General features: G+C 40.2%; 2 protein-coding genes across 2 annotated transcripts in view; one reads left to right on the plus strand and one right to left on the minus strand.

Moving 5' to 3' along the window:
• Positions 1-2,373, plus strand: part of CCDC90B (coiled-coil domain containing 90B) — a 54,249-nt gene extending 51,876 nt beyond the window's left edge. The window contains exon 9 of the mRNA XM_082659774.1: positions 967-2,373. Within this exon, the coding sequence (XP_082515900.1) occupies positions 967-1,022 (56 nt within the window). The 3' untranslated portion in view covers positions 1,023-2,373. The remainder of the gene's footprint in view (positions 1-966) is intronic.
• The window catches only part of ANKRD42 (ankyrin repeat domain 42), an 80,079-nt gene that overhangs the window by 19,796 nt on the left and 39,281 nt on the right, over positions 1-21,002 (minus strand). Inside the window, exons 11-12 of the mRNA XM_082659773.1 lie at positions 16,807-16,951; positions 9,734-9,816 (exon numbers count right to left, since the gene is read on the minus strand). Coding sequence (XP_082515899.1) covers positions 9,734-9,816; positions 16,807-16,951 — 228 coding nt within the window. The remainder of the gene's footprint in view (positions 1-9,733; positions 9,817-16,806; positions 16,952-21,002) is intronic.

Genomic DNA, 21,002 nt, shown 5'->3' on the forward strand with positions numbered 1-21,002 from the left:
GGGCCAATGCTCAGGACCCACAGGGCTGGAAAAGGCCCCGGGGGCTCCAGGGGGTAGGGCTTAGGCTCAAGCAACAGAAGGGACCCAGGTGTGCCCCCCACCCCTCGTTTCAGAGGGCAGGGGACCTCACCTTGGAGCCCAGCAGGCTTCCTGGGCTCGAGTGGGCAGGGCAAACGCCCTCCTCTCCTGCTCCTCCAGTCTGGGGTCTGGGAGTGCCCCTCCTGCCTGCCACTCCTGATCTCCCCAGCCTCCTTCCTATGCCCCCAGTACCAATGCAGCTGGGTGGGAGGGTGGCGAAGAGGGAGCCTTGGAGGGCAGGGGACTGGCCTGGGAGCTCAGCAGGCACGAAATCATTTTTAAATGTACTGAAAAGGCAATTAAAATTTTCTTTTGGATGATACGGATGTCTGTTTTACTGGCTTAACTACGTAATTTTTCAGTACATGTAAGAAAGGTGGTTTTTCACTTATAAATTATTTCTAAAATTAGAGTTTGTAATTATTTAAAGTAGTCATTGTTAATAGTGCTAATGTTAATAATGACTTTAAACACTTTATAGATTCTAACTGACATAATGTACACTTTTAAATTACTGTCATCCTTATTCTGGTTTAAAATACAGGAAGCTTTTAAGAAGAATTGATATTAATCCAGCCCTAATGGATACCCTTTATCCTTAGCTTAATTTTCTAGGGAATTAAAAACCTAAAGTAGAAAATTGGTTGGATTGGGAATTCCTTGGTGGTCCAGTGGTTAAGACTCCATGCTTCCAATGCAGGAGGCGTGGGTTTGATCCCTCGCTGGGAAACTAAGATCCCACATGCCGCTCAATGCAGGCAAAGAAAAGAAAACTGGTTGGATTTCCTGATTTTGCTTTCAATTTAAATTGAAGATGACATTATTCTCTTTGTCTCTGCAAGATAATCACAAATGCATTACCTATAACATGTTTTCTTCTTTTCACAGCCTCAGTGTTTACTTGCCTGGCAATAGCGTTGGGATTTTATAGACTCTGGAAATAACAGTGAAACTACTATATTATGCTCCTACTCCTGCTGCTGTTGACTTTTTAGAACAAACACTGTGCCAGGATGGATTTACTCTGAACATTGAAAGTTGCAGTAGAAACTTAATACAAGATTATTTAAAGTACATATGGACTAAAGGAAATGTTTTAGAATGGGAAGGTGTATTTTGTCTTTGTTTTTTATATATGTCTTTATTTCATTATGTTGAAAAGATGCCATTCAAAACCTGATTGATTTGAGATAGACAGGCATTTTGTCTTTATCCTTTTGATAGCTCATAGAAACTGAACCAGAGTTTTCTTGTTTGCTTGAACAACTGTAAATCATACAGGATTTCTTTGGTATGTGTTGCAAACTTGTTTAGTTATAAATAGGGAATCTAAAGTATAGAGCAATCAAAAGACTGACCTTGTATGGTCCAGCGAGTGAGAATCAGAGGCTCTCCAACTAAGTTTTTTTCAAAGAGCTAACAGTTGGCTTGTTTTCAAAACAAAACTTTCTGTATTTTGATTCAAAATATCTCAGAATCCTCTTGCCTAAGAAAATTCTTGGCACACTGTAGATAAATTTGTGTTGGATTAATAAATAAAGACCATATAGGTTCCATTGTAATAAACTCTACAGTACATTTGCTCACTCAGTAAATAAGAATGCCTGCTATGGGCCAGACAACATGCTGGTACCCATGTGCACAGAGCTGAACATGGCTTCCTTATCATGGAACTGACAATCTTAGTTGGAGAAGACAGACAGTAAACAGGTAAATTATTCATTTGTTACAATTTAAAATATGCTAAAATACTGAGAGGGAGTATTTCTTTCCTCCATGTGAAGGAAGCTCCAATAGCATGATATTGTAATCACTCTTCCTTCAACCACCCTGCCCTAGGTGATTAAGTAAGGTGAAAGGAGAAACAAGGCCCAAGTAGCCCAGCCACTTCTCCCCATTCCTGTTTGGGACCAGCCTGTCTACAGAGAACATTCATTCTGTTCTGCTCCTGTAGGATCAAGTTCACCTCTACAGGGTGAGGCCTGCTCTAGTACAGTGATACTTGGGACAAGGTAAGTCCGATTCGGGGGTCAGTGATAAGTTTACTGGACTGAAGATATTAACCACATTCTCCAATATCCGTTTTATCAGTAAATAAAGGTATTATTTAGGTCCTTATATCAGTTCATTTTTTTGAGTTTATTTTTGTATATGGGGTTAGAGAATGTTCTCATTTCATTCTTTTACATGTAGCTGTCCAGTTTTCCCAACACCACTTATTGAAGAGATTGTCTTTTCTCCATGGTATATTCTTGCCTCCTTTGCTGAAGATTAATTGGCCATAGGTGTGTGAGTTTCTCAGCTCTCTATTCTGTCCCACTGATCCAGATATCTGTTTTTGTGCTAATACAACACTGTATTGATTACTGTAGCTTTGTAGTATTGTCTGAAGTCTGGGAAGGTTATGCCTCTAGCTTTGTTCTTTTTCCTCAGAATTGCTTTGGCAATTCTGGGTCTTTTGTGGTTCCGTATAAATTTTAGGATTATTTGTTCTAGTTCTGTGAAAAATGTCATGGGTTGTGGTCAGAAAAGATTCTTGAAATAATGTCTATCCTCTGAAATTTGTTGAGGCTTGTTTTGTGTCCTAGTATGTGGTCTATACTAGAGAATGTCCCATGTGCACTTGAAAAGAATGTGTATACTGGTTTTTTGGGGTGTTATGTCCTGAAGATATCAATTAAGTCTAACTGTTCTATTGTGCTATTTAGGATCTCTGTTGCCTTACTGATTTTCTGTCTGGAAGATCTGTGTCCATTAATGACAGTGCAGTGTTAAAGTCTCCTACTCTTATTGTATTCCTGTCAATTTCTCCCTTTATGTTTGGTAGCATTTGTTTTATATATGTAGGTACTCCTATATTGAGTGCATATATGTTAATGAGTGTACTACCCTCTTCTTGTATTGATCCTTTTATCATTATACAGGGTCCTTCTTTATCTTTCTTTAAGGCCTTTGTTTTTTAAAGTCTATTTTGTCTTATATGAGTATTGCTACCCCCACTTTCTTGTCATTTCCATTTGCATGAAATATCTTTTTCCATCCCCTCATTTTCAATCTATGTGTGTGTCCTTCACCCTAAAGTGGATCTCCTGTAGGCAGTATATTGTAGGTTCTTGTTTTATTATCCAGTCTGCCATTCTGTGTCTTTTGATCAGAGCATTTAGTGCATTGACATTTAAAGTAATTATTGATAAATATATATTTATTGCCATTTTAAACCTTGTTTTCCAGTTGATTTTGTATTTCTTCTTTGTTCCTTTCTTCTTTTTGTGTTTCCTTTTTTGATTTGATAGTTTTCTTTTGTATTATGCCTGAGTTCCTTTCTTTTGGGTTTTTGGGAATCTATTGTATGTTTTTTTGATTTGTGGTTACTCTGGTTTTCAACTATGTTAACTGTCACTATATCTACTTGCTTTAGACTGGTAGTCATATGAGCTCAAACACATTCTAAAAGATCTACATTTCTTACTCCCCTTCCCTACATTTTGTGATTTTCATGTCCTATTTTACATCTTCATGTTTATCCTTTTCTGTTCAATCATTTTCACAGAATTTTTTGGATTGTTTTTTAACTGTGTACTGTCTTATTTAAATGATCTTCAATCCTTTTATATATTTACCTTTTCTATTGTGATTTTTCCCTTTCCTATAGATTGTTGCTTCTTTTCAATTTAGAGAAGAGCTTTCAATATTTCTTTTAAGATAGGTTTAATATTGCTGTTTACTCTTAGTTATTGCTTGTGTGAGAAATTCTTTTTGTCTCCTTCTATTCTAAATGATAATCTTGCTGGGTAGAATATCCTAGGTTGCAGGTTTTTCCCCTCCAGGACTTTGAATATGTCTTGCCATTTCCTTCTGGCCAGCAAAGTTTCTGTAGAGAAATCAGCTGATAACCTTATGGGGTTCCTTTATAACTGTTTTTCTCTTGCTGCCTTTAGAATCCTCTCTTTTACTATTTTAATTATGATATATCTTGGAGTAGATCTGTGTGAGTTCATCTTGTTTGGGACCCTCTGTGCTTCCTGGACCTGGATATCTAATACCTTCTTTAGGTTTGGGAACTTTTCAGCCATAATTTATTTGAATACATTTTCAATCCCCTTTTCTCTTTCTTCTTCTGGGAACCCTATTAGACGTAGTAGATTAGTGTGCTTTATATTATCCCATAGATAGCATACGTTCTGTCTGCTGTTTTGACTGGGTGATCTCCATTATTCTATCTTCCAGATCACTTATTTGTTCTTCTGCATTATTTACTTTGCTGTTTATTGCCTTTAGCTTCGGTTTTCATCTCGGCAATTGAGTTGTCTAATTTTGATTGGCTCCTCTTTACAGTTTCTAGTTCCTTGTTACAGTGATCTACATTTCTATCATCAATAGCATTTCTTAATTCCTTCAGCATTTTTATTACCTCCTTTTTGAACTCAGGGTCTGGTAGACTGTAGAGGTTTGTTTCACTGTTTGTCCTTTCAGGGGATTTCTCTTGTTCTTTTAATTGGGAGTAATTCCTTTGCTTCTTTTTTCTTATATTTTCTCTATGAATTTAGGAGAAGCAGTTATCTACTGTGGTCTGGAAGGGCTATTTTTATGTGGGAACATCCCAGTGTAGCCTGCCTGAGTCCAATATCTTTGGTGCAAGAGCTGTTTTTGGTATCGATGCTTGCCACGTCTTTCCTGTGTGTGCGCCAGCCATTATCCCCTTGATAGGGAAGTGTGATTAGTGTCATGGTGACCAGAGCCCATAATGGATGTTGAGCAAGTCCTCCTCTTTGCTCTCTGGGTGTCACAGCCCTGTCAGGGGCAGGGTCTGCTCCCCAGCTGTTGTAGTGCAGATCCCCAGATCTGGTTCTCAGCTGTGGTGTGAAGTAGGCAGGACTGGAGCGCTCCCTCTGGGAGAGGAGCCACTGCATGTTCCTCCCCAGGAGCTGCCTGCCAGGACGTGGGATTCTGTGATGCCGCCTGCCACCTGGTGTGTGCACCCACAAAGATCAGTGTTGCTGGCACTGCCCTTTGGGCCCACCTCCTGGTAATAAGTTCAGAGCATACGCGCTCACCAAGCCACCAGCACATAAACCCACTAGAGCTGCATCCCCTGAACCCGCAGTCAGCCCAGGGTGCCCTCAGGCACACATGTGTGGTTCCAGTGAAAAGTCCGCCAGAGCAGGAACCTGCCAGAGCTGCATCCCAGCAACCACAGTGGGATGGCCAGCTATCAGTTCAGCTTTCAGCCCCACCTCCACATGCACACGCCCCCAGTTATGGTCTGGACCATGCTTCAGACCCTTTGGTCTATCTCCATGCAACCAACCAGAGTCCTCTCCTTGGGTCTGTCTGCTGAAGCCTGAGTTTCAGCACCCAGTCGCTCTGCACACCAGCAGGCGTACATCTTGGGCTGGGAAGCGTGGTGATGTGGTCAGGACCTTCTGTGTTGGTCTCTCCATACCCTGCAGTGTCTCAGGCCAACTCCCATACCCTCCTCTTCAGCCTCTGAAGTTCCCTATCTGTCCTGGCATACCTCCCAGCTGGTGAAGGAGGTTCCCACGGTGAGGTTAGCATTCTTCCTTCACAGCTCCTTCCCAGGGGTGCAGGTCCCATTCCAATTCCTCCTCTTCTCCCTTTTCCCTTCATCCTACCCAGTTACATGGGGATCTTTCTTGAAGCTTTGGTTGTATGAGATCTGAAAGCATTCAGTGGTGTTCTGTGAGAACTATTCCACACGTGGCTGGATTTTTTGATGTATTTGTGGGAGGAGGTGAGCTCCACATCCCTCTACTTATAAAGGGGAAAAAAATGAGGCAGTGGAAAGCACTGTGGTCATCACCAACACTAAAATTAGTGATTGTCATTTTGTAGAATAGCTACATTGACTATATATATAACAGTGAATATACTAAATGATATATATCAACTCACCTGTTTTTCATCACAGTTCTCTTAGGTAGGTGGTATTATCCTCATTTTACAGCTAAAGAAACCAGGTAAGTGAAGTTAAGGTCACACAGTTGTAACTTCACACAGGTGAGGTTGCCAAGATCACATGGCAGATAAGTCACAAGACTTTAACTCAAGATTTTATGTTCTTACTCGATAGTAAGAGTAATCTCCAAGTTGAGTTCTCTGAGAACTCACTGTAGTTGTGATTTGCATTTTGCTAATACTTAGCAATACTGTCCAGGCTCTTCTTTCCATGTGTCCTGGCTCCTTTTTGTCTTATGCTCCATCACCCCTGGTAGTGCTCTCATTTGCAAAGTTCAGTGACTCGCTACCACCCCACATTCCAGAAGAAGAAAGGGGAAGGTGTGGGAAAGCCGTTTCCCTTTAGGGACATGACCCCTAGGGTTTTACACACCATTTTCGCTCACACTCTATTGGCCACACTTGGTATCTTAGCTGCAAAGACGACTGGGAAGTCAGTCCTTATCCTGAGCAGCCACAAGCCCAGGTAAACCCTAATAAATACTATAGAAAAAGGGGAGAAAGAGGTATTGGGAGACATCCAGGGAACCTCTGCCACAAGGGTGCATGCTTCTATTACAACACTCTTCTGGTATTTCCTACCTCACTTGTACAGAGACTAGAGATGTGGCCTTGAGAAAACAGGAGGAAGTGTAACAAACTATTTCCAGGGTTGGGATTACTTTAGAGTCACCAGGCTAGAAGGAAAAGGTAAGGCTGTGTGTAGTCCCAGAAAGTGAGAGAAATGTTGGCTTTGGGAATTCCAGAATGCAGACTCTGAAATTCCCCTCCTAAGGTTAGAATCCCAGCTTCACATTGCTGTGTGACTGGGTGACTTTCTTAATCTCCATGTATGAAATGCTGTACCTCTTTTCATACAGCTGTGGTGAGAATTAAGCAGTAATACATGTAAAGGACTTGGTACAGATCACACACATAGTAAGTGCCCAATAAATGTTGACAAATGTTTTTACTACAGATTGAAAGCCTACTGGAAACCACAGAGAAACTAACAATAATGACTATAAAGGTTATGAAAAGGATAGGTAAACCATTTTTGAACACTTCCTTACAGGCCTTTGACCAGCCTAAACTGGTCTTAGCAATCAAATGCACTTGTGTCAGGGCAAACTGGTCCTGATGATACTGGGCCAAAATGGCCTGTCCATGTAAGGTACTTGCCAGGGCCTAGAGATGGGCAGTCTGGGGTATGGTAGGAAGGCTGATGCCAGTGAAGCAAGCTCAAAGCCAGCAATCAGATCTTCAGAGGGAGGCAGAAACTACACAAGTGCCCCAAGAGAGTCACACGTCTTTGCTAGCTCAAGGAAGAAAAGGGTGGAGTAGGAAAAGTGAGGGAATTGAAGTCAGAACTGAAATGAAATGCCATGGTGGTTCTTTGGTCAGCAAAGTCAAGGGAAAAGAGAAAAAAGAGAAGAAAGAATAATAAAGCCACATATTTTTCATCCTGTCCAGTCAACCTCATCTCTGTTATGGTTGGTTGAATTCTAAAGCAGATTATTTAAATGTATATTTTTGGCAAACATGCGTTACGATTTTTTTTCTTTTTATGAAAGCTGATTTTCATTTTATGTAAACTTCCCTGGAGATATTTGGTTGTTATTGTAAAAAGTTGTCCTTTTCTAAAACTTACTTGTCTTTGTCTCCTAAGTTCAGATTTTTTAAAACTCAAGTCATTTGACATACACATGGCCAATAGGCACATGAAAAGATGCTCAACATCGCTAATCATTAGAGAAATGCAAATCAACACTGCAATGAGGTACCACCTCACACCCGTCAGAATGGCAACATTTGTAGTGAGGTGGATGCACCTAGAGACTGTCATAGAGTAAAGTAAGTCAGAAAGAGAAAAACAAATAACCATATGCTAACACATATATATGGAATCTAAAAAAAAAAAATGGTCATGAAGAACCTAGGGGCAGGACAGGAATAAAGACGCAGACCTACTAGAGAAGGGACTTGAGGACACGGGGAGGTGGAAGGGTAAGCTGTGACAAAGTGAGAGAGTGGCATGGACATATATACACTACCAAACGTAAAATAGATAGATAGCTAGTGGGAAGCAGCCACATAGCACAGGGAGATCAGCTCGGTGCTTTGTGACCACCTAGAGGGGTGGGATAGGGAGGGTGGGAGGGTGGGATAGGGAGGGTGGGAGGGAGACCCAAGAGGGAGGAGATATGGGGATGTATGTATATGTAAAGCTGATTCACTTTGTTATACAGCAGAAACTAACACAACACTCACTGTAAAGCAATTATACGCCAATAAAGATGTTAAAAAAATGTAGACAAAATAAAAAAAAATCTACAAATAACAAATGCTGGAGAGGGTCTGGAGAAAAGTGAACTGTCCTACACTGTTAGTTGGAATGTAAATTGGTGCAGCCACTGTGGTAAACAGTATGGAGGTGCCTTCAAAAAACTACAAATAAAGCTACCATATGATCCAGCAGTCCCACTCCTGGGCATATTCCCAGACAAAACTATAATTCAAAAAGATACATGTACCCCTATGTTCATAGCACTATTCACAATAGCCAAGACATGGAAACAACCTAAGTGTCCATCAAGAACTGAATGGATAGGGCTTCCCTGGTGGCGCAGTGGTTGGGAGTTTGCCTGCCGATGCAGGGGACACGGGTTCGTGCCCCGGTTTGTGAGGATCCCATATGCCGCAGAGCGGCTGGGCTCGTGAGCCATGGCTGCTGAGCCTGCACGTCTGGAGCCTGTGCTCTGCAACAGGAGAGGCCACAACAGTGAGAGGCCTGCATACCGTTAAAAAAAAAACTGAATGGATAAAGAAGATGTGGTATAAATACACAATGGAATACTACTCAGCTATAAAAAGAATGAAATAATGCCATTCGCAGCAACATTTACTTCATACTAAATGAAGTAAATCAGAGAAAGACATATATGATACCACTTACATGTGGTATCTGAAATATGACACAAATGAACTTATTTACCAAACAAATACAGACTCACTAACACAGAACAAACTTGTGGTTGCCAAGGGAGGAGAAAGGTGGAGGAGGGATGGATTGGGATGCAAACTATTAAATATAGAATGGATAAACAAGTAAGATACTAGTGTATAGCACAGGGAACTATATTCAATATCCTGTGATAAACCATAATGGAGAAGAATGTGTGTGTGTGTATAGCTGAATCACTTTGCTGTACAGCAGAAATTAACATTATATATCTATACTTCAATAAAATAAATTTTTTTAAAAAAATCAAGTCATTTGAAAAGTTGGGAGAAAAGCTATACCTACACTAGTAAAAGGGTACTCTCTACAGAAAGTAAAAGAAATATAATTCTATTATGAAGCCATAATAGAACTTCTAATAATCTTTATAACTAGACCTTTTGATTACTGTGTTATCTTATATTGTAAAGTTTATGTCAATACTTGCAAAATTAACTACTCATAAATCTAGAGTTTTGACTTGCCTACATAAATATATAAAAAGTATATTGGGAGGGGGAATACAACTGAGTCCATGTAATTTTAATCCGTTTGACATTATACATTTCTGCCTTCAGAATTGGAATAACAGCATGTCTGAGTAATTCTGAGAAGAATTTATAGATTTACATTTATATCAATTTAAAAAGAAAAGAAAAATCAAGCAGGTTTATTTAAAGTTATTTCACTGATTAGTACCTTTTCACAAAAACTCCCCCAGAAGACACCTTTTTCTTCACTTGCCTCTTCTCTTTGCTTGACTCACAAGAAGGGTCATCTTCCTACAAAGGAAAAGAGAGCCAAATAAGATTTCTATGCTAGACACATTTTTGTCTTTCTACGTTACTGTTCCAAAAGAAAAAATTTAACCATGACAACATTTTCAACTCTGATTTACATTTCCTTTAGAATTTTGTGTAAATACTTACATCAGAAGCACCAGTTCATATTGTGCTGATTCATCAGACTGGGAGGCACCTTGAGAAATCATCCAGTCCTACCTTTACCTCATACATCCCCCACACAGAACACCTTGTTGTTTCTGCTTCTATTTTAGACCAACATTTTACAACATATTACTAAACAAAATAACACAAAGCATTAGCATGGCATCCTCTGGATTCTATGCAAGCCCCATTCTGTTAGGAATCACATTTCCTGGATCCTGTATTTCCTCCTCTGTTCACAAAACATCCCTCAACTGCTCTTGTCTCTTTCACTTTGCCCTGCCACACACCATTTCTGAATATTTCTCATCCGTTGTGGTACTCTCAGTACCTAGCACAGAAGATTCTTAATACATGCTCTGGGAAGGAGTAAGAGAGGACTAGAAACACAGTGGATACTCACTAGATGTCAGTCATCTTTGAATAATTCTTGTAGTCAGAAAAGTGCTCTGCACCCAGTTGGGCAGGACAGATCTGAATGCAGGAGTTTCAGGAACATCACAAGGCCACATGTCCATCAGGAGAGCCCCTGGCTGGAGGTAGGATTCCCCAAGGTGTTCCCACCTACACCTTTGCTAATGAGGTCAGTCAGCTTAACTCATAGAAGTGTGTGAACATAGAAGCAAACTGCTGTTTTTCCAACACCACCCAGGAAAACAGAACCACACACGTTCCCTACCCCTTGAGAGAGGAATAGATGGGGAATCTGCTGGCCCTCCCATATAGTGGCCAGGCACTGGTAAGCATAGGGCAACATGATGGTCCCTTCTCTTGAAAAATCTTACCAACCAGTCTGAAGACCAGTAACAACAAACCTTTTACTGGGTCTTAGCATATGGTACCCACTGTATTTCATACTTTACATATATAACAAGGTGAAATAGGTTGTATTAACAACATTTTATAGATACAAGGACAGAAGTCAAAGACATTAATCAACTTTTCCCAAGGTCACAAAACTAAGTAAATGGCAGGATTCAAATCCAAATTTTGTCCAACACCAAAGTTCATGTTGTAACCATTCCTCCATCCTGTCTTCCAGCAAAAAATTTGCTCATTCAGTTCCTAAAACTACACTGTATACTGTGTATACTATGCTACAGGTATACAAAAAGGAATGAGATCTGATTCCCACTCAGGAGTCTGTGGTGGAATAGCAGATATAAAAGAGGTGCTCAGTTCACTCCCCAGCTTTCAAGAGGTCCTCAAGATCATTAGGGGATGAATGCAAAAATGTCTATGAAAGAACACTGAGGTAGGGCAGGAGTTTATTAACCTCATCCAACTAGATAGATAGAATTAGAGAAAGAATATAGAAAATGTAGGAAAAGAGAGGAAGCTACTTGTCAGAGGTAGCCAATTTTCTAGTGCTTAATAGTTACCAGACTTTCAGAAACAGTTAATATTTATTTTCCTTTACTTTTCATATATGCTAACTCCTGAAGGAGTTTAAACAATCCCAAATACTCTAGAAATAGTGGTCAAATACCAAAGCATCTACTAACATCAAATATGTATGTTGTTCTATCAAACCAAGCAAGCCTTACTGTAAACTAGTTCAAAAGAAAATATGTGCTTGGCACTCAATAGGCCTCCAGTAAGTGTTCGTTGAAAGTTCCAAACTTCCAAATTCCAGAAGTTTCTGCATTTGGGGAACATTCTTCACCATGATTAGTCATTTCCTCATCATAAATTATAGACAGAAACATATTTCTCCCTAATATGTGTTTTCTCGCAAACTCAGGAAAAGAGAACTGCAATACTGAGATATTAAACACATGATTCATGGTGCTTAGACACCTAAAGCAATTCTAAGTGTAAATTAAACCACCACCCCTATGTGAAAATGTATATATTTTAAATATTAACCGGTTTCCATCTGAAAGAATTTACAGGTTTGTTGAAGAGATTAATAATACTGCGTGAAACTGCTGACAGGTTATGTGTCTACAAATTATTGCCTGGGTATATGGAATTCTTGTTTTTAAAACAATTTCATGCACTCTGATAAGTTTTGGGAAGCATACACAACTAAAGGGAGATAAATCCCACTTTGATTACCAGAACAGTCTCTTATCAGAGTGTCAAAGCAGTAACCAATAGAGAGAAATCACAAATTTCTAGAACTTCCTTAGACTAACAGCTCAGATTGGATAAACTCACTTAAGCCCTCAGATTGCTCCAAGGACCCTTACAGGCTCCAAGGACCCTTACAGGCTCACAGGCTAGGATGTCAGAGGACAGGGAGAAGCCCAGCAGAGAGAGAAAACAAGGGTAAGTTAAACACAGAAGTATTCATAGAATATTACCAGTTCCAGGTTGGCTGTTCTTGATTAGCAAGCATGGCCCAAAGCTTTAGACCAGCGACTTCTCGAATGATACTGGTTTTGGAGATGGAAGCGAGTTCAGTCCTGCATCAATCTGTAGACAGACATCTCTACCAAAGCTATTATAGTTCCCATTTAGTTTACGTTTTTTAAGTAAACATTTTTAAGTACAATACACCTATCAAAGAGCACCCCAAAAAGTGTACAGTGTGATGAATTTTTACAAAGTGAAAACACCCAATGTGACCACAACTGAAATCAAGAAATTGAACAAGAAACTGAACATTACCTGTATCCCAGAATCATCCATTTGCCTCCTCCCAGGCACTATTAACTTGATTTATTTTACATATTTTGGGACTGCATGGTATCATACTGTAGTTTTCTTTTGCTCAGCATTATGTTTGTGAAATTGACCCATAGTGATGTGTAGAGCAGTAATTCATACATTTCCATTGCTTTATAATATTCCATTGTATGATTATACTAAAATGTATTTATTCTTACTGTTGGTAGAATTTTTTATCCAGTTTGGGGGATATTTATAATAATGCTAATATGAATATTCTTGTTCATGTCTTTTGGTGCCCATCTGTGTACATCAAGAGACATGTACTCATTGCACTGGGAACTGAGTCACAGATGTGTATATGTTTAGCTGTACTCAATGTGGCCAAACAATTGTCCCAAGTGATTAAAAATCAATTTACACTCCAACAGTGGTGAATAAGAGTTCCACTTGCTCCACATCCCCATCAATACTTGGTAGTGTCTGTTTTGTATTGTTTTAGCCATTTTGGTGGTATATTGACATCTTGTTGGGTGTTAATTTATATTTGTGATAACTAATAATTCTGGTAACACTTCTGAGTACATTTTCATGTTTATTGGCCACTTGTATATCTTATTTTGTGAAGCGCCTGATCCTGTCTTGCCCGGTTTTTTACTGGGTTGTCTGTCTTTTTCATACTGGTTTGTGTAAGTTCTTTGTGCTTTTGGATAGAAGGAAGGAAAATAAGGAAGGAGATATATTTTCCTACTCTTTGGCTTGCCTTTATTAATGTTGTCCTTGATAAAGTGAAGTCTTATTTTAATAAAGTCAAATCTATCAATTTTTTTTCTACCCCAAGGTCACAAAGATATCCCACTGTGTTATCTTTTGGAAGCTTCATCACCTCAACTTTGTATTTAAGACATATCTTGAAATAAATGTTTGAATTACTGTGTATAATTCCAGTATAAGTAACATTTTATCAAATTACTATAAATTTTATATTTAAATTTTCATAAATAAATTCACTTATTTGAAGACCTAACATCAAAAATTTTAAAGACCGGGCTTCCCTGGTGGCACAGTGGTTGAGAGTCTGCCTGCTAATGCAGGGGACACGGGTTCAAGCCCTGGTCTGGGAGGATCCCACATGCCACGGAGCGACTGGGCCCGTGAGCCACAACTACTGAGCCTGCGAGTCTGGAGCCTGTGCTCCGCAACAAGAGAGGCCGCGATAGTGAGAGGCCCGCGCACTGTGATGAAGAGTGGCCCCCACCTGCCACAACTGGAGAAAGCCCTCGCACAGAAATGAAGACCCAACACAGCAAAAATAAATAAAATTAATAAACTCCTACCCCCAACATCTTCTTTAAAAAAAATTTTTTAAGACCAATTTTTCAAACTAAATCTTCTCATAAGCACAGTGAGTGAGCTGGAAGGGCAAAGGGGCTACACAAGTGACAGTAACAAGTGTCACTAAAAGGGGGTTAGGCAGTTAGGTTCAAATCATGGCTGCCCATCTAACAAGCTGTGTGACTTTACGCAAATTCCTTATTTTCTCTGAGATTTGGTTTGTTATTTGTAAAATGAAGAAATAACATCTGCCAGATATAAAGTTCCTGGCACTGAGCGCAACACATAGCAAGTACTCAGTAACTGTTGATGATGCTATTAATCAAGGCAAGTTAGATCTCACAGAATTTAAATTTTCAGTGCTGTGTGTAAAGTAGCCAATTGAACTATAATACAAATGGTGAGGTGCCCTCAGAGCAGTACAAAGTGCTTGCTGAAAGGAGGACAGATCATTTGTGGTCCGGGGGGTTAGGACAAGGTTGATGAACAAGATGGTTCCTAAAGAGGATTTTGAGAGGCAGAGTTGACAGAAAGGCTTCAAGGTATATGGACAAAACGAGCAAAGGCTTGGGGGTGGGAAAGTGTGGGGCAAGTTCAGAAAAGGTAGGCGACGTGTAGGAGAATAGAAAATAAGGCTTGTGAAGTGGGTTAATGCAGGCTGAGACAATATGTGAGAAAGCACTATAAAAATGTATTATTATCAAAACCAGTTATTATTATTATAAAAAACCTATTTAAGTGCATTATGTCAGACTATCCTAGGAATTTTTTTCTGGCTAAAAATTATGCTCTTGCAGATTCTTTTATAGGGGAAAAAGTCATATGCAATCATAGGTCCTTACCAGAAGGTGGCAGGAGAGATTTAGTCAGAGCTTCTTGAAGCCTCTATATAAATGAGCACTGAATCAAAAGTTCATTTTATTTATACTTTACATATTTAGACTCCACAATAAACTAATTCCTTCTCCTTTCAGATGCATAGGGCTACACACATTTATCCACTGACTGTTTATACAACTCAAATGTAGAAAATTGAAAGAAAGGAAAAAAAAGAAAAGGATATGAGGAAGGGAGAATACCATGAATACTAGTAGACAGAAAATACCTCAGGAGCTCTACACAGTATTTCATCTAACATCAATACCATCCCATGAGGTAGGTGTTATCCTCATTTTAAAGATGAGGAAATTGAGACCCAGAAGCTCTTGCAGAACAGAAAATAAGCAGCTGCCATTAGAGGTCAGTGACATTTGCTCATTTACAAAAACTCGTGTAACCTACAGCAGGACCGCAAAAAACGATGGGCCCAGAGTACAGGGACCTCGAGTCAGCGCTCCTGAAAGCTACACATTGTTGGTAGAGAGCAAGGTCTTAGGAAGGATGTGCTCTATTAGTGTATGACATCAAACCACCCTGGGAACAGACATTTCTGGGCAAGAAAAGAATAATTTTAAATAGCTAAAACCCAAAAATTTTCTATGTAGACCATCAATCTGGATTGACTCAAAAGGTGTGCAGCTCGGGTGATCTCCAAAAGATCTAGGCAGCTAGCTAGCGAAGAACAATGTATGTTCTTGCCTCTGAGGAGACTAGAATAGGCAGAGTTCCTGCCACAAGGTGGAGAGGGAGCGGATCTGGAGTGTCAGTGGTAGTTTATAAAAGGTGTATGTCCGCTAGCCAACACCACATGACTGCCCCAGCCAGCCTCTCCATACTAAAGTGTTCCCAGAGGCTAAACGTGGTATAAGATGGTCACTGCAAGAATGAAGATAATGGATTATGATGATTATTTCTATCCCTTGGAAAATTAAGCACTGGTGGATACCAAAACCCAGAGAAAGTGAATTTGTATACAGAAATACACACGTATGCAGATGAACAGAATGTTGTCTAATATGAGACCAAACCATTAATAGCGACTTCCTCTGGAGAGTGGAACTTGATATGGGGAGGAGCGTCTGCCCTGTTTTTAACATTTTACAATAAGCACATATATTAATACTTTTTAAGTGGTTATTAAAGAGACTAATGATTAGTTTGTACAAAATAAAAAGAAGCCAGGAAGTTTTTATTATATATCATATTTGAGGTTATGTAGATCTGAACAAAATTAACTTACCCACGAGGACTGAAGAAAAAAATTCCCTATGGAAAGAAAATATGAAACGTACCTGAATCCCTACACTATGTCACATGAACTGTCCACAAAGGCCACATCTTCAGAGCAGGGGAGAGTGAGGGTCAAAGTTTCCCTGGTGAGCTTTCTGCCTGTTCTACTGAGACTGGATGGCCTGAAAGGCAAGCACCACTGGGGGTTTCTTGCTGTCACTTTCACTCTATTTTCTATACTCCACCTGCTTTTCTTCATTTGTTCTTTGTTATGTTTCTCATGTCAGTTTCTTTTTAGAGCAGTTTATTTTGGATATTTAGAATTAAAACATACATACTCCATAGCTGTCTCAGAATTCTTATTGATTACTCTGCTTATAAAATTTTTTTCCTTACATGATACAATAATAATAAAACTTACTGCACACATATGAACCAGGTTGCTATTCCAACTGAGAGATAGGTAGGTACATAGACGCATATGTATGTGTATGTATATATAGTTTTATAGAGTAATGTGTGTGTGTGTGTGTATATATATATATATGTATGTGTATATGTATATTCCTTTACTCCTTACTCCTAGAAAATATGTTATTAACTCCAATTTACAAATAAGGCAAAGAGAGGTTAAATGACTTGTCCAAACCAAAAAGGGCTGCAGCCAGGATTCAAACCCAAATAGCCCCCTCCAAAGCTGGTACTCTTAGCTACTCTTGTATACTACTTCTTGAGAAAGATAAATGTGTTAAGAAGGATACTAACCACAGCCGCAAAGTTGGGAACCTGAGTTTTTTCCAGCATCTCCCTGAGTTGATCTACCTCTGCTCGATACTCATCCAGCTGACATTCTAATTTTTCTCTGCGTAGTCGTTCATACTCTAGGTGGCCCTGCAGCTCTTTGATAGTCCTGTCAAAAAAATTTGGTTTCAATCAATCTCCAATATCAACTAGCAATTATTTTTGGTAATAAAGTATCCATACATTATATACATTATATTTAAGGCAAATAAAACAAAGAAAGCATTTTTTCAACAAATATATACTGAGAGTGTACTATGAGCCAGCACTGATCTATACATACTGGAGATAAAAGCAGTGAACAAAACAGGCCAAATCTACCCTTGTGGGGCCTACCTTGGCAGCAGTGGTGGAAGACAGTAAAGAAAATAAATAAGTAAATATATGTATTTCAATATAAGTAAGTAAATATAAGTATGCTGGAAGGTGATAAATGCTAAGGGAGAAAAAAATAAAGCAAGAAAATAATAGAAATGTTGTTGAGGAGGGGGTTAATACCCCATACACAATGACCAGGGAAGGCCTTACTGAGAAGGGGGCTTGTGAGCAAAGTCCAAAAGGAAATAAGAGATAATCAAGTAGACATCTGGGGGACGAGCATCCCAGACAGAGAGAATAGCAAGTGCAAAGGCCCTAAGGCAGAAGAACACCTGGTGAACTCGAAGAAAGAAGCCAATGTGGCTGGAGTAGAGTCAGAGAGGTAAAAGGGAGCCAGAACAAGTAGGGCCTGGTAAGTCGCAACAAGGACTCGGCTTTTACTCTGAGTGAAATGGGAAGCCATTAGAGGATCTCAACAGAGAAACGGCATGCTCTAACTTAAATGTCTTTTGCTTTGTTTAGCTTTGTTTTTTTTAATGATGTAAAATTTACTTTGAGTGAATTACACAAATATCAACTAAACAATTCAATGAGTTTCCACTAATGCATCCACCATGACTACCAAGATACAAAATACTTCCATCATCTCAGAAAGTTCCTTCATGCCCTTCCCAGGCAACCCTCACTTCGCAGAGGTAACCACACTTCTGAATACCTATCGTGTTAGATTAGTTTTGTCTCTGCTTGTAAATGAAATTGTACATTATATTCATTTGTGTGCCTGGATTCTTTCAGTCAATAATATGTGAGATTTATCTGACTTAGGTTTTAGCATGGTGAACAGACTGCAGGGGATGAGGGTGGGGCGTGAGGGAGCAGGGACAGGAAGTTGGGAGACATATCAGGAAGATGTTAGAATATACCCAGACAAGCGATGCCAGGACTGGAACCAGGGTTTCTTTCTGCCTTATTGCTGGATGGTGAGGGCACCAGAACTCCCAAGGCATGTTGAGTTGGATGTCAGGTCTGAAGGAGGGCAATCTAAGAGTATACAGTAGTAGCCCTGGTATGGAAGTGAGTGGGGTTGAGGTTAGAGATAGGAAAGAAGAACATTAACTGTGGAAACCTAGAATTCAGCAAATGAGAAGAGAAAATCAGCCCCAGGACAGAATAACACAACCACGTTTTGCTGTATTCTGAGTTTCATCTAACCAATCAATAATGACAAAGGCAAAAGGACATCTCTCAAACTAATACTTATCCAGGTTTCCTTTACAATTAGATATAAGATCAGGAGTTTGTACCCAAAGAATAAATGTCTTCAGATGTACTCAACACAAAGTGAGAAACACATACTAGAGAAGAAGTAAAGCTTACTCAGAGGAAACACTGCAGTCTCAGCTAATAGGAAACTACAATCTGGCACAAAGGCTAAAGCAATCTTTATAAAAAAAAAAAAATCCTGCTCAAATGACTTACATCAATATAATAACCATTTCACACTGAAATGTGAACATTAGAATTAAACGTTCCATTAAAGACTATTATTAAAATTGTAATGACCTTGGATAATAGGTTTGGAGTCATATAGACTCAGACACAAATCCTGGCTCCATCCCCCACGCTTAGTCCTCCCTTTGTGACTTCATGCGAGTTACTTGTAAATTCAGTCTTGGTTTCCTAATCCACGTACTGAGATAATAGCTAATGGAGCTGTGAAGACTGCATGAAACAATATATACAAGAGGCTTATATAGTGCCTACCATACAGTAGTGCTCAGAAGTACTACAAGCATCCCTAGCAGTAGTACAGTAATATGTCTTGGAAGAGAGGTAAAGGGAACAAAATTTAAAGCTCATTATCTAGGAAATAATTGCTCTACTGTGAAGTACTTTTCTAGACTACAAGGGAGCTAAGAACTTTCGGCTAGGTTCTTAGGCAGAGGCCAATACTAAAAATATTCTACATCTCAAACACTTTAATCAATACAGAGGCAGTCAGGAATTCCCTGGTGGTCCAGTGGTTAGGACTCCACGCTTCCATTGCAGGGGGCACGGGTTCAATCCCTGGTCAAGGAACTAAGATCCTGCATGCTGTGCAATGCAGCCAAAATATACATACCTACATACATACATATATATATATATAGAGAGAGAGAGAGAGAGAGAGAGAGAGAGAGAGAGAGAGAGAGAGAGAGAGAGAGGGAGAGAGGGAGAGAGAGAGAGAGAGAGAGAGAGAGAGAGAGAGAGAGGGGGAGAGAGAGAGAGAGAGAGAGAGAGAGAGAGAGAGAGAGAGAGAGAGAGACAGGCAGTGGACAGCTACTTATGTGATGTGATTTATGAGATACCAAGAAGGCCCCTGATTAAAAAAAAGAAAATTTCTTTTTGGTCTACCACAACTTCCTGGTGCCTAAAATCCCATTAAGAGACAGAGTATTTTGGCTTAAGATTTTGTCTTCTGTTCAAACTCCCAAGTACCCATCTTATCAAAGATTTAGATGTTACTCTGAATACATTTACCAGACCTCTTACTGAGATTAAATTCAGAAGAGGGTGAATGCAAGAGAAACAGGAGGTTCTAAGAGTATGAGGGAAAGAGACCCAACCAAAGGAAAGGGCAGGGGAAGTGGAGAATCCATGTGCACTGCTCTTTACAGACCCGTGTTTTGATTAAACTACAAGTCTCCCCTCCTGTCTCCCTGTGTTCCCTGTCCACTGTGGAAAGCAGAGACAAGAAAAGAGGCAGTGGGAGGAAATAAGCACTTTGCATCCTCTATCCCAGCAGCCATTAATTAACTAGAGAGGTACCATATGTACCGAGAGCCAATTTCAGGTGCAAGAAGTGAAAGGTGAGGGAATATGCAAGCGTTCTGAGGGGTGCCACTGTCCGTGATCATAGGACTAGGTTGGTGACTTGTAAGCAAGCAGTCCAATTCGATAGGGATGGCTAGAGACTGTGTTGATTGAAAAGCTCAAAGTAGCTGTGGTCTCAAAAAAGCAAAGGGTCGGGCTTCCCTGGTGGCGCAGTGGTTGAGAGTCTGCCTGCCAATGCAGGGGACGCGGGTTCGTGCCCCGGTCCGGGAAGATCCCACGTGCCGCGGAGCGGCTGGGCCCGTGAGCCATGGCCACTGAGCCTGCGCGTCTGGAGCCTGTGCTCCGCAACGGGAGGGGCCGCAGCAGTGAGAGGCCCGCGTACCGCAAAAAAAAAAACAAAAAAAAAAAAACAAAAAAAAAACAAAGGGTCTTCCCTGGTGGCGCAGTGGTTGGGAGTCCGCCTGCCAATGCAGGGGACACGGGTTCATGCCCCGGTCCGGGAGGATCCCACGTGCCGCGGTACAGCTGGGCCCGCGGGCCATGGCAGCTGAGCCTGCGCGTCCGGAGCCTGTGCTCCGTAACGGGAGAGGCCACAGCAGTGAGAGGCCCGTGTACCGCAAAAAAAAAAAAAAACAGACAAAAAAACGAAAACAGGAACTCTTCTTAGCGTTTTAGTTTTGCGAGACAAAAAGTTCTGGAGGATGGTTATACAAAAATGTGCAATGTACTTAACACTACTGAATTCTGCCTTAAAAGTAGTTAAGATATATTTTATGCTTATGTGTATTTTACCACAAATTTTTTTTAATTTTTAAAAAATTAAAAAAAAATTTTTTTAAATTGGTGCACAAGTTTTTGGCACCACAACGAAGACCTGTGTTGGGTCTTTGTTGCTGCGTGCAGGCTTTCCCTAGTTGCAGCAAGTGGAGGCTACTCTTTGTTGCGGAGCACAGGCTTCTCACTGCGGTGGCTTCTCTTGTTGCAGAGCACAGGCTCTAGGCACGCGGGCTTCAGCAGTTGTGGTGCAC

Source organism: Grampus griseus (genome assembly GCF_964374135.1).
Source record: "Grampus griseus genome assembly, chromosome: 8".
Classification (NCBI taxonomy): Eukaryota; Metazoa; Chordata; class Mammalia; order Artiodactyla; family Delphinidae; genus Grampus; species Grampus griseus.